Below are 16,289 nucleotides of genomic sequence, written 5' to 3'. Positions count from 1 at the left end.
GCAATTGTTTTTGCCTTAAAAATTTGGAGACACTATTTATATGGTGAGAAGTGTTATATGTATACGGATCACAAAAGTTTGAAATACTTAATGACTCGAAGAACCGAACTTAAGAGAGAGGCGGTGGTTAGAGTTCTTTGAAAGACTATGATTTGGTTATTGACTATCATCCGGGAAAGCTAATGTAGTTCTTGATGCCTTGAGTCGAAAGTCATCCTTGTTTGCACAGGCAATGAATGCTCATTTGGCTCTTAATGAAGAAGGTGTTGTATTAGTAGAATTGAAGGTAAAACCAATGTTTCTTCAACAAATTCGAAGCTGCAGAATGAAGATCCAAAATTGGTCTTTGAAACGACAAATGGTTCGGGATAATTTAGATTGAGTTCAGTATTGATGATGAAGGTATATTGCGCTATCATAATAGGATTTGTGTTCCCAATAATTCTGATTTAAAGAATGATATTCTTTCTGAAGCACATAATAGTATGTATTCTATTCATCCGGGTAGTACAAAAATGTATGGTGATCTGAAAAAGACATATTGGTGGCTGGTATGAAAAGAGAAATTTCGAATTTATTGCAAAATGTTTGATTTGCCGCAAGTTAAAGCGAGCATCAAGTGCCAACGGGTTTATTACAACCCATTATGATTCCTGAATGGAAGTGGGAGCATATTTCAATGGATTTTGTGTCAGGATTGCCTGTGACTCCGAGAAAGAAAGATTCGATATGGGTGATTGTTGATAGATTGACAAAGTCAGCACACTTTATTCCAGTCAGAATAGATTTTTCACTTAATAAGTTAGCAGAATTGTATGTGTCAGAGATTGTGAGACTACATGGAGTTCCAATATCTATCATTTCAGACCGGGATCCGAGGTTTACTTCAAGATTTTGGAATAAATTGCAAGAAGTCTTAGGCACCAGATTGAATTTTAGTACTGACATTTCATCCTCAAACAGATGGACAATCGAGGCGAGTGATTCAAATTTTAGAAGATATGTTAAGATGTTGTATACTCGAGTTTGGTGACAGTTGGGAAAGGTATTTACCGTTGGCTGAGTTTGCTTACAACAATAGCTATCAGTCTAGTATAAAAATGACACCATTTGAGGCTCTTTATGGTAGAAAATGCAAGACTCCATTGTGTTGGTCTGAATTGAGTGAATCAAAAATAGTTGGGGTTGATTTGATTCGAGAAACCGAAGAGAAAGTCCGGATTATTCGAGATAGTCTAAAAGCTGCTTCAGATCGTCAGAAGTCATATGCAGATTTAAAACGAAGAGACATAGAATATGCAATGGGTGATCGAGTATTTTTAAAAGTTTCACCATGGAAAAGGGTGTTACGATTTGGTAAAAAGGGAAAATTAAGTCCGAGATTCATAGGGCCATATGAAATTGTGGAAAGGGTTGGTCCTGTGGCTTATCGTTTGGCTTTACCTCCGGAACTTGAGAAGATTCATAATGTGTTTCATGTGTCTATGCTAAGGCAGTATAGGTCAGATCCTTCACACGTAATTCCCCATACTGAAATTGAGCTTCAACGGATATGACTTATTCAGAAGAACCAGTGAAGATTTTGGCTCGTGAAGTTAAGGAATTGCGGAACAAAAGAGTACCATTGGTTAAAGTATTATGGCATCGACATGGTATGGAGGAGGCAACCTGGGAAACAGAGGAGTCAATAAGATCACAGTATCCAAATCTATTTTCGGGTAACAAATTTCGAGGACGAAATTTTTAAAGGGGGGGAGAGTTGTAACGGCCTAATTTTCAAGTGGTGTCGAAATGGTGATTTGAGATCACTAAATTCGACAAATAAGATTGAACAAGATAGTAATTTAATATTTATGAGTCAAGTAAGAATTTAGAAGAATTTGTGAAATGGTGAAATTAGTGAATTAAAAGAATTTATTAGGTCAAAGCGGGTCAAAAATGAGGTATCGAGACCTCAAAGTTGAAAATCGAGCTATAAATATTTTTATAAATATTTATGGAGTGTCATTGAGTTAGTATTAAAGTTTAGTTAGAAAATTTTAACGTTTGGATGGCTAATTAATTGAAAAGGATTAAATTGAAAATAGCACAAAATTTGTTAAATTGTGAGTAAATAGCTTAAGTATTTAAAAGATGGATTTAAAGAGCAATTAGACCCAAAGGTTAATGGCTGGACGGTTTGGGTATGAAATAAGCAAGAAAACAATGTGAACAAGGGCAAAATTGGAAATAGATAAAAGTTAATAGTTAAATAATGATGTAATTGAAAAATCTAGACATTTTCTTCATAATTTCTCAGCCAAAACGCCATAGAAGGTCTGGAGAAAGCTGGTTTTAATATTTTTACATCATGTGAGTCTAATTCTTGCTTTTCTTGATAATTTTTATGTTTTTATGACTTTTACAATTAGGTCCACTTGTAGAATTCATTAGTTTTTGATTTTATGGGTGAAATTGGAAGTTACCCTGGATGGATAAGGAATTTTATGATGAATTATTATGAAATTTAAGTTCTAATTTCATATTAAGGTGGTTTTATTAAGTGATTTTGATAGGAAATGATATTTAGGACCTAATTGTGAAAAAGTTGTGAATTGAAGGTTTCTATTGAAATTCAGAATATAAAAGGTTTTGAAATAGTTTATAATGATAAAATAAAGTGTTAATTGAGAAAAATTAGTTCAATTGATGGGTGAATTGAGTAGGGACTAAATTGTGAAAACTGTAAATTTTGGGGTAAAAGTGCAATTTCGAAATTTGAACAGCATAAATTGTGAAGTGAAATAGAAATCAAATAAATGCTAATGAGTAGAAATATTTTATATTATAGATCAAGAATCCAAAGAAGAACGAGGAAAAGAAAAAGTTGCGGAATAGTCCCAAAATTTCAATATCTTCTACAAATTAGCGGGTAAGTTCATATGGTTGAAATTAGATGTTTATTTGTGAATGATTGAAGTATATAATGTGTTATTATATACGAATTTGTTGTGGGATTGTGTAGATTTTGTTAATGAAAGAATAAATGTGGAAATGCAAATTAGGAAAACGCAGGATTGAGTGCGTTCAGTATCGTGACGTGTGATGAATTGTGGATAAGACCATGGTTGTTCCATGGCAAAGTGTGAAATGTAGGTATGGTATCATCCATACTGAGTTGTGAAATGTAGGTATGGTATTATCCATCTTGAAATGTGAAATGTAGGTATGGTATTATCAAATCCATCTTGAGTTAAGAAATGTAGGTATGGCATTTCCCATACCGAGTTAAAAAATGTAGGTATGGTATTTCAATGAGGAAAACCATACTGAGTTGTGAATCGTGGCATTGAGCAACGACGTACTCAATTTCGTAAGCCGTTTCCTAATTTGATTATAAGAAATAAAGAGAAGTGATCCAAATGAAAGAGATTGAGTAGTTATTCTTGTTGAGCTCAACTATGTGAATTATTATAACAATGGTTGTGAATCGCAGGAAACTTTAGTAAATGTTTTGGTATTGTTTGGAAATATTATATTTGGTAAGCATTACTTTTAACCTATGAACTTACTAAGCTTCAATAAGCTTACTTGTGTGTGTTTAATATTTTTATGTAGATTGACTTGAAGTGAAGTGGGTAGATCGGATCAACACAACAAAGCACACTATCCAGATCAATTCCGGTAGCTTTTGTTTTATGTTTGAAGATTTATATGGCATGTATAGAGTTTGAATGAATTGAAGTAAAGATGTTATAAACTAGTTAACAATATTTGTACTAAAATAGTTTTCGGTAAGTAGCAGTAGTTTGACTTTGAAAAATCACTAAAAATAGTATAAATGGAATTAAATAATGAATAAATTATGGAATCGAATCTCGATGAGTCTATTTTCATATGGAAGAATCAAAACAGGTATATGAGCTATATTTTATGAGATGTTTAAATTTTTGTGAAACAGGGCCAGAGCAATTTCTGGATCCCCTGTTCTGACTTTGGAAATTCACCATAAATTTTACAAAGATAATTAGAAGTCATACTTTATATGTACAGATTCCTTATTGAGTCTAGTTTTATTAGAGACAAACGGCATAGTCATTGAAGCTCTGTACAGAGAGATATCTGATTCGTAATACACAAAGGTCAGAGTAGTCAAACCCTGAAATAGGGGAGATTTTAAATAATAAACTGTACTAATTGACTTGACCAAAAATTCTAGAAAAAAATTGGTAAATAGATATATGAGTATAAATTCAGAGAAAATTTACGGATTTGGATTTCGAGTTTTATAACTCGAGATATGAATTATTTAGCAACTATGACACAGTTGGACAGCTTGTCTGGAAAGTGTGATATAAATTGTTTGAATTTGTTTAAGTGCTCAAATAAGTTTAGTAATGCCTCGTGCTCGACTCCGGCGACGGTCTCGGGTAAAGGGGGCGTTACAATCTTAATCAACCATAAATCAACTAATGCAACCATGACAAAAATAAATAGAGACACCGATATTTTTACGTGGAAAACCCCTCTAAATCAAGGGTAAAAACCACGGGACTTTAGAGTCCGATAAAGAGCTCTACTATCATCAAATGTTCGACTACAAGATCACAATATCAAGCCTACAACAAGCATTCAACTCCGACAAGGCTAACAATATGTAATCTTTAGCAAAAGAGAGAAAAATGAGAGAACATCACCAAAAACGTAGCTGCTGAAAAATGGGTATTTTTGACACTACAAGACTCGGATGAAAAATCCGACCGTACACAGTCAAGAACACCTTATCGTCTAGCTGCTGTCCAAAAATCAGCTCAATCGAACCACGGATGGACCTTCGATCGAAGAGTTGATCACTGCTGCACCAAGCTTGAAAAACTGATTTTTCTATTCTCTCTTTTTCTCCAACGAGCTTCAATCTCGCTCTCTATTTTTCTCTTCTTTTAAATTGAGAATTTAATACTCAATAATAATAAAAAGGCTCTCACACTTTCTGCCCACACCACATGTAAAAGCCAAAATGAATGGCTCTTTTTTTTTTTTTTTGACAAATCCAAGAAGACAAAGACACTAAATATGTGGCAGAAAATATGGGTTTCTCACATAGTGAGACCCACACCTAACACAAAACTGAGCGATGTACCTTATTTGTAGATATTATGGATTATTCCAATGGCCCCCCGAAAAACAGCAGTAGCCATAATCAACATGTCTATTAACACCAAATCATCAACAGTGCTTTAAGCGTTTGTATATACTCGGGAGGCTGAGAGAAAAGACACCCATAGTTTCAATATCAGAGTTGTTGGTTTTATGTTGTTTAGTGGTATGGTAAAACTGGCAAGGGGAGCATAATCTTGGCATCAGATTTTGCATGCATGGAAATATTGACCCATTATGTGGATAGAAAATTCAGACAATGACAGTACTTTTACATATAACTCACAAAGAGCCAAGTCATGGGCCTAAATTCATCACTTGAGCCGAAGGGTAGTTTCATTTCCATAATTGCTAGGAATGAAGATGGATGAAAATTACCATGTTGAAACGTCGCGAATGTACTACTTTTTGTTTTCTTCATTTTGCTGGTATAATATCACTTCAGGTCTAAAGGTAGATCTATACGGATTCTTCAGTTTTATTGCTTCTTCCAGACTCTGCAAACTAACAAGCACGACATTGACATGACAGTCTGATAACAAAGGCGTTTTAAAAGGGTGGATGAATTATAATTAACGAGTCTGGAAAAGTTCAATTCATTTATGGATGATGTACTTTGGATCCCTTCCCCATTTTTCACACTTTTCAGTTAACTTGAAGGTTATGTTTGGAAATCGAATTAATAATTAGATTTAGATGTAATTATTTATAATTACACAATTATTATGTGTTTAAGTAATTACTATAATTAGTGAGTCTTATCAAATTGGGTGTAATTGCAATATTTCAATTAAACTTTCCATTTGGGAGGCCGAAAATTGAAGTAATTCAATTAGTAATTACACTCAAATTTAATTTTAAAAATACAAGCTATAGAAATTATATTATACACATAAACATGCATGAGTCTTTGAGATAATTATGGTAAAAAAAAATCTTATTTTATAAATCCTAAAAATTTATTATAAAAATAATTTGTGTGCTTTACAAAGTTATAACAAAAAATTAAATAAAATTGCACATGATGCTTATTTTCTTGTATTTGTTATTGGTAATCGTATTGTCAATTACTTTTTAGACTAGCATGATATATATGATGATTTGATTTTAATTTTGTTACTTGTTTAGAAATTATTTTATCACACTAATAATTTTGTAGTAGTCAGTATTTTTTAAAATATAAATTATGCAACTTTGTAATTACAATTTGTACCATGACATATTCTTTATCAACCAAACATGTTTAGGGAATTACAATTTTTTGTAATTAGAAGAGGTGAAATTACTATCCTAATAATTGTATTTTCATTCAATTACTTTTTATTGTTGAAATAGGCCTTTAATATTTTTTAATTTTCTTTTTTGAGTTTTGTGATCAACCTTAAATATAGTAATATAATAATAGAATATTTTCCCATAAATTATCAACATAAGCTTTTTGAAATGATTAGTTATAATGATGAATTTAACTCATTTGTATTTTTATCATTTTGACTCTTATTCTTTTTTTTTAGTTAAGTTTTACCCTTAACCTTTAAAAAGAGTCAAATTATTTTTTAACAAAAATATTGACTAAAACATTATATTTTTAACAAAGTTGCCACTTCAACAAATGATTTAAAAGTTATTAAATATTAATATATATATATATATATAAATAGTTCATAAAAATTCAAAAAGAATGAAGTACACATAAATTATTTGCATGCTATCATATTTAAAATTTAATGCTTTAGTTAGTATTCCCACTAAAAAATAATAATTTAACTCTTTCTGAAAGATTGATAGTTAAATTTAATCTTTTTAAAAATTAAGAATCAATTTTAACTTAAAAAATAACAACCTATACATATATTTAGGGCTAATTTTTTGATACGCCAAATAATTAATAATATTGTAGTTAAAGCGACAAAAAAAAAGTTGAGGGGGGAAAACGCCCTGTAAGCTGACCCTTTTAGCTTGTGAAAAGCTAATATTATGTGGACAAAATAAGCAAGACCGGTGACCTACTTACCCTAGAAAGTGCTAAGAAACAAGATCAAGAGTCGGTTCTGTTGTCAAAGGGAGGATAATGGAATATTGTTCAACCTTAAATACATACTTGATTTTCTTTGAATTCAACAGCGTGACAATGTTTAGTTTTAATATAAGCAGAAGACGCACGTTTCTACAATTGGAAACAAAGAATAGGTAGCATCCTTGGAAATGGGAAAACTATTAGTAAGTAACCTTTGCAAAATATTGAGTCGAAATTTACCGAAAACAAAGGTTAAAGGGAACAAGAAAAAAGTAATCAGAAATGAGCACGATTCGAGTGGCCCAATGGGTCCTTGCAGTATGCCGCAGCTTGTGTATAGCCAGCAAGTCTATTTCTTAAAGCCCGTGTGCACATGTCATGGGTCATGTAAACTCGTGATGAATGCACAAAACATCTCATAAAAACTAACTAATTAAATAGAATTCATTTAATCTACTTGAGCTGATTCGATTTGTAGAACAAATAGATTGTATAGAGTTTAAATCTCTTAGTACTCTAATCTTGTATATAAGCTTTGATTCATTAAACGTTGAGGAGCTCAATTATAAATAAAAGCCTTCTTTCCTTTTTAATCATTTTATTCATAATTATTAAATATATTTAAGAGCATTTATTCAAATTTCTTATGTGCATAACTTTCTTGTGCCTTTTCTGTTCAATTTATTCTTCTTTGTCTTTTGAGTTTTGTTTTGGGTTTATTTTGATGTCTAGCTTTCGTATTATTTTGATGCCTTAGAGAATTTACTTTGTGAATTCTTACTTTTGAAAGTAAGACTGACTTAAGCAGATTTGAAGCAAAAAAAATCGCCTAAAACCACTAAATTTCTGGTCCCATGACACACGAATCCTCTTGCAGTACTCTTAATTACTTTAACAATTTATGGTTTAATCATTATTGTATTTATATCATGTTAGTATTTTCTTTTTAGTATCACAATTGTAATTAAATTATAAAATTGTGGACACGGTTATTAGACTTTGTCACGATGTGATTGAAAAAAATATGTTAAAATTTATTCAAATGTAAATATAAGTAGAGTGATAACGGTATTGTATTTTGTTAGATCCATGATATAAAAGTATGAAAGAATAAGTGTCATCATAATAATATTAACTATAATTTAAAAGAAATGATATTTCTGTAATTTTATAATTGAATTGGAGAATATATTAAATATAAAATATTCCAATTGCAAACTAAATAAAATAAACAAACATGAACGTAGAAGATGGTAAAACGAATGAGAATTAAAATGTAACTTAACCCATGCAAATTAAAAACATAGCACAGCTCGCCCTAAAAAAATTACAAGCAAATCCGGTCGAATCATCAGAAAGCTGAAGAAATATGAGGAACCTTCTTCCACGAGTTGGAAGTGGTAGCAGCCTAAAAGATCTAGCGACCATACTTTCGGAACTCCCATTCAGCATTATCTGCAAAAAGCAAAACAATGAAAACATCAATGCTATATATGCAGTCAAATAAAATGGGATGAGGCAAAATGTCCAAGCGAGATAAGCGCAGGAGGCAAACAGCATACCCAAAGGACATACTGACCGGTTCTGCAGCCATCGACTAATGCAGTGAAAGTGGAATGCATGGTTGCATGCACCTAAATACATAAAAGCGATTAAATATTGAATCAAGTATGCCCAAGTTTTTAGGCTTGCACACACACAGTTTATATGTAAGATAAATATATAAAATCCCAGAAGCAACACAACATCATTGACCAGTAAATATATTAATGCCGTTAAAGATGGTTGTCGTAGAAGAAAGTTATGTATTAAGTGACATTTTCTCTAATGAAACTTGTCGTATCTTAAAAACAAATTTAAAGTGATTTCATGCCTCAAGTCTTTATCTAAATCTTCTTTATTTTATTTCTTGCGACGCAAGTTTCCTATCACTTTATTGTCATCCACACGAGAACACTCACTCCTCTACTTCATGAAATCACTATAGTTTCCACAAAATTTAGTCATGATTTCTTATCTCCTACACCCAGACAAGAACATTCGCTCCTCTACTTCAAGAAACCAGCAACAAAAAAACTAGTTCAAAAATAGATTCTAAAGCTCAACCCTTGTGTTGGGTACCAGACAGCCTAGCACCAGTGCCCAAAGTAAACAACGCATATGCAATTCAAACAAGATTATATGTTGGTAAAATAGTAACCCTAGCAGAACTTTTTTAAGGATTCGCCAATATATACAGTTATACATATTGCAAACTCAAATATATAAACCCCAACAATGAAACTAAGACACTACCATCCAGTATAAAAACATACCCCACGCAACAGTGCATTCATTATCGGCACCGACTATTTGGTTGGCTTGGCATTCGATACCTGAACAACCAAATTAACCATTAAGAAATTGATAAAACCAAAGAAAAAAAAAATCCGTAAACTAAACCAATCAAAATTTGAAGGAATAATTAAACACAAAGACTTACAGAGATCCATGATGTGATTCCTGCAAACCGCACAATTATCCACGACAATATCTGCAATCCATCAACCAAACCAGTGTAAGAAAAATTTAGACAATATATATATGGTAGATAGATAGGGAGAGAAAGAGAGAGACAGGGGGTTAGGTACCCCAGGACCAGAGGGCAACCGAACTCCACTTTTTCATATCGAAGTGCTTGGGGTCCTCAGTGGAGGAGGAAGGGGCGGTGCTGCCGGAAGTTTGGGTAGACATGGCTGGGACCGAACAAATAGGGCGGGAAGAAATTCTTTCTCTCTCACAAAACTCACATATACCTTAAACAGGCATTGGTTGCATATATATATATATATATATAGACGCCATGAAAGACATAAACAAACTGAATTCCTATGCCATTTAGAACTTGTCACGTAGAGTTAGATTTGCTTCGACAAAAATTCTACTAGATTTTGAAACCGCATATATCCGGGATTTAGAGAATTAATTATAATTATGATTTAATTATATTAAATTATTATTTAAGCATTTTATCATAAAATAAATTTATAATTAAATAATATAAAATAAATGGAGATACAATAAAATTATAACTAGAATTTACCTCCCGCTTTGCTGGGGTTTTATTTATTTTTTTATATAATTCTTTTAATTAATTAAAATTTGTTCATCAACATATTAAAAAAATTAAATGATATTAAGATTAATTTTATGAAGATTATTTATTTATATCCTTATATAATACAAATGTATAGTATTTATATATTTGTAGAAAATATTAAATATAAATTTTAAAATATTTAAAATTAATTAAAGTCAAATATAATTTATTTCTCTATTTTTATTAAATGTTACTTAGATAAAAGACAATTTTACCCTTTATTAGTTAGATATTTTGTATTTTTTGTTATTTTCAATTTTATATTCAATAATTTTTAACTAAAAAGGAAAAATATTATTCAGTCATCAAAAAGTTTTAATTATTATTAAATAAAATTATAAATTGTATTGTATTATAATATAATAAATCATGTGTTAAATATAATGTATTTTTCAATTAATGTATGTAATTTTTTTAACTTACACATACACAAGTTTGAAAAACTTTTGAACTGACGAGAATATAATGTATTTTTCATCATATTACTAAATTTACATTTTTTTAAAAAAGAGTTGAAGTAAAATAGAAGTTGTGATAGTTATATATATTTTTAAATAATTATAATTTAATAAAAATTATAATAGCTATATATTTAAAAATAATTATAATTTAATTCACAATTATTAGTTAAAAATTTGTGCTAATTTTAAAATAGAGATTTCACTTCAACAGAACTCTAAGAATATAATATAAGATAAAAATGTGGTAATTATAATTATAATTAAAAATTGATAATAATAAAAAAGAAGAAGTTGTGCTATTTTTTTTAAAAGTTGTATTGATTTTATTAAGGTAAATTTGAGTTTCTACTTTAATAGAATTTTAAGCATCTTAATAATAACTTATTTATTATTAGAGTTAATTATGTTAATTAGTTATTATTTTTGAATAATATTACTTGCATTAATTACACAAAGTAAAACTAAATTGTATGTTGAATATACTAAAAATGTTTTAATTTTGGTTTAAAATTTTCTATTATAATATTTCAATTAAAAATTAATATGTTTTAATTATATTCAAAATTTAAATAAAAATTATTCTATGCTAATTATTGCAAATTTAAGAATATAATATTTAAAAATTAATTAAATATTAAATACGTGAAATCACATGCAACACATGTGCCATTAGAAGCTAGTACATCAAAATGACTATAACCAAAATTAATCATTACCAAAACAATATATACAAAGTCCACATATAGGCGATCATAAACTAGAATAAATATTGATTGAGAACAATACATGGTTTCCACTGAGCAAGATTCGAACTTGAGATCTCAAAGTTCTCATGCCTTAACCTTGTCATTAAGCTAAGGCCTTGTTAAGGGAGGTTGACTTTGTCAGAAGGAATTTGCAAAGTATTGTCCAATGGGAGTAGAAAGACCCCTTAATGGGTTGATATTTCCTCGCTGATGGTTGTCTCCAACACTAATGAGAACCTTAATATCTGAAGAGGCAACAAATTCATAAAGTGAGAGTGTCTTTTCGGTGTCTAATAAGGTAGACCATGCAAACATGCATGGTTACCCACTTAGGAAATCTCAAAATTTGCTCTTGATAGGATTTGAACTTGTGTAGCATATAGGGTACTTATGGGTAATTAACTACAATATCACTTGAGCTAGCAATGATAATTATATGCTATTTTTGTTATATCTTTTACTTTTTGTTTTTTGGTTCATAATTATTCATATAAAAATATGTTAAATATTTAATTATTTAATAAGAAATTATTTGGTACAATGTCAGTAGATTTTTAGACTCCATAAATGTAATTAGGGATTAACAAGTGTTTTATAAGAATATAGTAAAATATTATAAAAATTAAAAATGAAACATGTGTCAATTTTTAAAATTACTTGTACAATAAAAAGTGCACTACCAATACACCAAATATTTACCCTTATTTGATTGTAATATTAATTTTGAGATATTTATTTTACTTTATATATTACCTTTTTCATTAAAACCTTCATATCTAATTAATTTACATTAAATAATTTAATGAATTCATGTTAAAATCAATATATAACAGAATTAAATATAAAATTAAAAATATTTAAAATTAATTGCAGTCAAATCTATTTTTTTATAAAGAAGCTAAATATATTTAACTTTATAACACATTAATATGTAAATAAATTTTCATTATTTTGTAATTAAAAATATAAAATAAATAGGAAATTATTTGGTACACTACTAGTGGAGTTTTAGACTTCACAAGTAGAGTTAAGAGATTGACAAGTGTCTAATAGGAGTACAGATAAAATATAAAAGAATAAATATTTTAAATAAAAAATAAATTGATAATATACCAAATACTAACCTTAATAAATAAACTAAATAAATAATAATAATTGTCCTATGCATTGCCAATGCAGTAACTACAAATAAATTTGGGTTGATACTATTTGTTTTGAGGTATAATAAAATAATAATTAAATAATTAAAAAGACACTTGACATTATCTTAGACTCACATGTAAAGTTTTTACCTTAAGTGACAGTGATAATTTATTTACCTAAATAAAACAATACAAATATGTCATTATAATAGTATTTGTGATTTCTAATGAAAATTAGAGATGGTCATGTAAATAAATTTCACACACTCATTTTTATTTTTCTTTTGACAGAAAAATGATAAAGTTTTAACAATAACATGATTAAACTCAGATCATAAATATGAGGATGAATATCCTAAGCATTAAATCAATATACACCAATTGGTGTCTACCGACTTTTTCTTGTGAAATAAGTAAACAGTTCATACGATCTCCCAAAGAAAACCACCGACAAAGAACTAAATTGGGTGTTGGTGAGGAAGATTTTTAGGTTTGGAGATTTGTCGCATTTTCATATGGTTGAAGCCGTGTCTCATTTCCCATTGTATCAAGATTTGAGAAAATTACCTTAAAAACCGGATATGATTGCATCTCCAAGGGACAACATCTTTGATTCTTTCCCTTTATTATCAACAATCAATCACGAGCCTGCAACCTAGGCAAATAATTGAATCTGGAATTTCTCACATTTGTCACCCCAAATTTATTCAACAGTCGTAATACTAGTTTACTATTTACTATTCATAATTTTAATATTATTGTGAACATTTGGAGCCCAAGTAAGCGATATATATATATAGACCATGACTCGATCTCATCGACAAATATAATTATAGTTTAGAAATAAAATAATGCTAAATTTCGAATAAAAACTTATTAATTAGTATAGAATAAACTTCCAATTTCGATTTGAGTCGTACATCTTTGATCTATTATTCTGTATAAGATTTCGTCGTTTTCTTTAAAGACCTGGCCTTCTGATACACATTGGCTGGTGAACAGCCATTTTTGAACTGTTCATTTGCTTAATCAACAATTAAACCCAAAAGTTTATTTTGTCCATAGAGATGTGAAACTCTAAATATCTAAGACTTTATATTTAAAATAATGACCTCAATAAATGAACTATACCAAAAAAAAAAAAATTAAACCAAGCCCCCCGCCCCCCGAACTTTATATTTGAAAGAACGACCTGAGTAAGCAACTCTTTGGTCTAAAAGAAAAACTTTTAACACTTCTAAAATTTGCCACGTTGAGCAATCTCTAATTACTGCCTAGTTACTCTGTGATTTTCTTTTTACAGTTCGTAGTAATCTAATCTCTACTCTTATGCTGCTTCCCTGACTTTATAGTGCAAAGGTGAATTCAACCCATTTCTATGATTTCGCTTCAGGGAGTCTCTTTCCGAGTGAATTGCAGACATCCTCGGTGATCTAGTTTGGTGTCTGTGCTGGCGGTGATGGTGTTTGTGGTTTTCGTGATGATGAAATTTCTCTTGCTTCGATTCACATTCTTTAGTGACGGTGTCCTTGTCTTGCTTTGGCTTGTCGCTTTGGGTTGGAACCGTATAAACGAACGGACCCACAAGGACGTCTTCGTCGTCCTGGAGAGGCTCTAATGTCTTCACTACATCACTCATTTTGGGTCTTTGCTTTGGGCGATGGCTAAGGCATTGGTAAGCCAACGCAGCTGCCTTTCTTGCAGCCGTTTCCGAGTATTGGCCTTCGAGTCTAGGATCCATTATTCGGCCGAGTTTCCTGGCATCGTTCAACATGGGCCTTGCCCATTCCACTAAGTTTTGTTCTCTAGGACATCGGTTCTTGTCTACGGATCTTCTCCCTGTTAAAAGCTCCAATAGTACCACTCCAAAGCTGTATACATCACTCATTGCCGTCAAATGACCTGAAACAACCCCAATCAAATATATCAGCTTTTAGCAAATTAAATCCATTGAAAACGATATTAAATCAAATGCTGTTACCTGTCATGATGTATTCAGGGGCAGCATAGCCTTGAGTCCCCATAACCCTGGTGGAAACATGAGTATCATCCCCTTCTGGACCATCTTTTGCAAGACCAAAATCAGAAAGTTTGCCATTGTAATCCTGGAACAAGAAAGAAAAAACTTTTTTCAAAACGCAACATGATTACAAATTGAAGAAAATCCTGAAAGAAAAAAAGGGCAATACTTACAGAGTCTAACAATATATTCGATGCTTTGAAATCTCGGTATATGACTGGCTTTTCTGCTTCATGAAGATATGCGAGACCCTTGGCAGCTCCAAGAGCAATTTTCATCCTTGTCGCCCATGGAAGAGAAACTGAATACCCTGCAAACAAGAAGATTGACATTAATTTTGACTCTCTCTTTTTTTACGTAAAATAGAACGATAAATTTACAGAGTGAAAACATACTTCTAAATAGCTGATTCTCCAAGCTGCCTCGAGGCATGTATTCATACACCAGTAACCTATGTTCTTCCTCGCAACAATATCCAATCAACTTCACAAGATGTGGATGCCTCAATTCTGCAAGAAAGATCACTTCGGTCTGTTCCAGAAAATAAAAAGAAAACATTTATTAAGAACCAAGCATTACAAACAAATGCCGTCCAAATTAAGGTAAGCAAATATTGGTTTCAAAACACTGACCAGCCATTCCCTATGTCCTTGCAAGCCTTCTAAATCCAGGAGTTTAACAGCCACAGGCTGAGCTTTCAATCCAGGCCTAAGCTTGTCATCAATGAAACCCTTATGAACAGGTCCAAACCCACCTTCACCAAGAAAGTTAGAAGATGAAAAGCTCTGGGTTATCACCTTTAGCTCCCCAAGCGTGAAAACATGAAGATTTGAACCAGCAAGCGAAGTTGACAGATCTTCAGTAAGCATTGTGCTGGGATAACTCAACTCTAACATCGCAAGCCTGTTAAATGAACTTTGTTTTGTAACTTCCTTCTTAGGCTTGGTTTCTGGTTTCACTACGCCCTTGGAACAGCTGGGGAAGATGGATCTCCATGTAATTTTCATCACAGTCATTGCCTTCCCTTTTTTTTTTTTTTATGATACTATAATTTTACAAATTCACTTGTTGAGGCTTAGTATATATATATATATATATATATATATATATATGAAGCAAAAGTAGATTAGATGGAAAGCCGACAACTTTCAGGTAATGATTTGATATAAGCAGACAATTAGGTTAGAAAATATTAGAGAAAAGTGAAGAAAAATAGCAATGGTTTGGAAGGACTTTAATAAAGAAGAGAGGGGGAGGCTTTAAATATTGAAAATATTCAAACATCACCAACTCTCTGAAAACTCAATACGGAGACAGCGTTACACAACTTTCCAGTTAGCAACACTGCTTTGAAATTTTCCTGGTATCATTCTCGGCTTTATTCTATACAACATATGAATAAATGGAATTCTTCCAAGTCCCATTAAGAAAATTAATATCATAAATCATACGTGTAGACAAAGATATCCTCATACCAATTACAAAGTGGCATCATAATTATATTTTAATTAATTTAAAATTTAATAATGATAAATCATATTATCATTAATTAAACTAAAACATTTTCGTGATAATGTTAAATTATTATTTTATATTAATTTGATATAAATAATAAACAATAATTTTTA

The 16,289-nt window shown here is 30.8% G+C and overlaps 2 protein-coding genes across 2 annotated transcripts; both read right to left on the bottom strand.

The window, feature by feature from the left end:
- Positions 1-8,383: 8,383 nt before the first annotated feature.
- On the bottom strand, positions 8,384-13,647 carry LOC108488019 (uncharacterized). The gene is made up of 6 exons (XM_053028503.1): positions 13,611-13,647; positions 9,784-9,948; positions 9,636-9,686; positions 9,469-9,528; positions 8,716-8,787; positions 8,384-8,608 (listed from the first exon to the last, which is right to left on the bottom strand). The coding sequence occupies exons 1-6, from the start codon at positions 13,645-13,647 to the stop codon at positions 8,571-8,573; spliced, it is 423 nt and encodes a 140-aa protein (XP_052884463.1). The 3' UTR covers positions 8,384-8,570.
- On the bottom strand, positions 13,574-15,762 carry LOC108488392 (serine/threonine-protein kinase RIPK-like). The gene is made up of 5 exons (XM_017792670.2): positions 15,294-15,762; positions 15,057-15,192; positions 14,835-14,971; positions 14,623-14,746; positions 13,574-14,543 (listed from the first exon to the last, which is right to left on the bottom strand). Exons 1-5 carry the CDS (start codon positions 15,675-15,677, stop codon positions 13,969-13,971), a joined length of 1,356 nt encoding a protein of 451 aa, XP_017648159.1. The 5' UTR covers positions 15,678-15,762; the 3' UTR covers positions 13,574-13,968.
- Positions 15,763-16,289: the final 527 nt, after the last annotated feature.

The sequence above is a fragment of the Gossypium arboreum genome, chromosome 5 (genome assembly GCF_025698485.1).
Source record: "Gossypium arboreum isolate Shixiya-1 chromosome 5, ASM2569848v2, whole genome shotgun sequence".
Classification (NCBI taxonomy): domain Eukaryota; kingdom Viridiplantae; phylum Streptophyta; class Magnoliopsida; order Malvales; family Malvaceae; genus Gossypium; species Gossypium arboreum.
The sequence above is the reverse complement of the archived record's forward strand: the minus strand, read 5'-3'. Positions and strand labels throughout refer to the sequence as shown.

Coding starts and splice junctions, on each gene's coding strand:
- LOC108488019 (XM_053028503.1), bottom strand. CDS start 13,647: ATGGCTGTTCACCAGCCAATGTGTATCAGAAGGCCAG. Junction 9,687..9,783: donor GGTTGCCCTCTGGTCCTGGG/GTACCTAACCCC, acceptor GATGGATTGCAG/ATATTGTCGTGGATAATTGT. Junction 9,529..9,635: donor GAATCACATCATGGATCTCT/GTAAGTCTTTGT, acceptor TTGGTTGTTCAG/GTATCGAATGCCAAGCCAAC.
- LOC108488392 (XM_017792670.2), bottom strand. CDS start 15,677: ATGACTGTGATGAAAATTACATGGAGATCCATCTTCCCCAGCTGTTCC. Junction 15,193..15,293: donor AAGGACATAGGGAATGGCTG/GTCAGTGTTTTG, acceptor TTTCTGGAACAG/ACCGAAGTGATCTTTCTTGC. Junction 14,747..14,834: donor CGAATATATTGTTAGACTCT/GTAAGTATTGCC, acceptor TTCTTGTTCCAG/GATTACAATGGCAAACTTTC.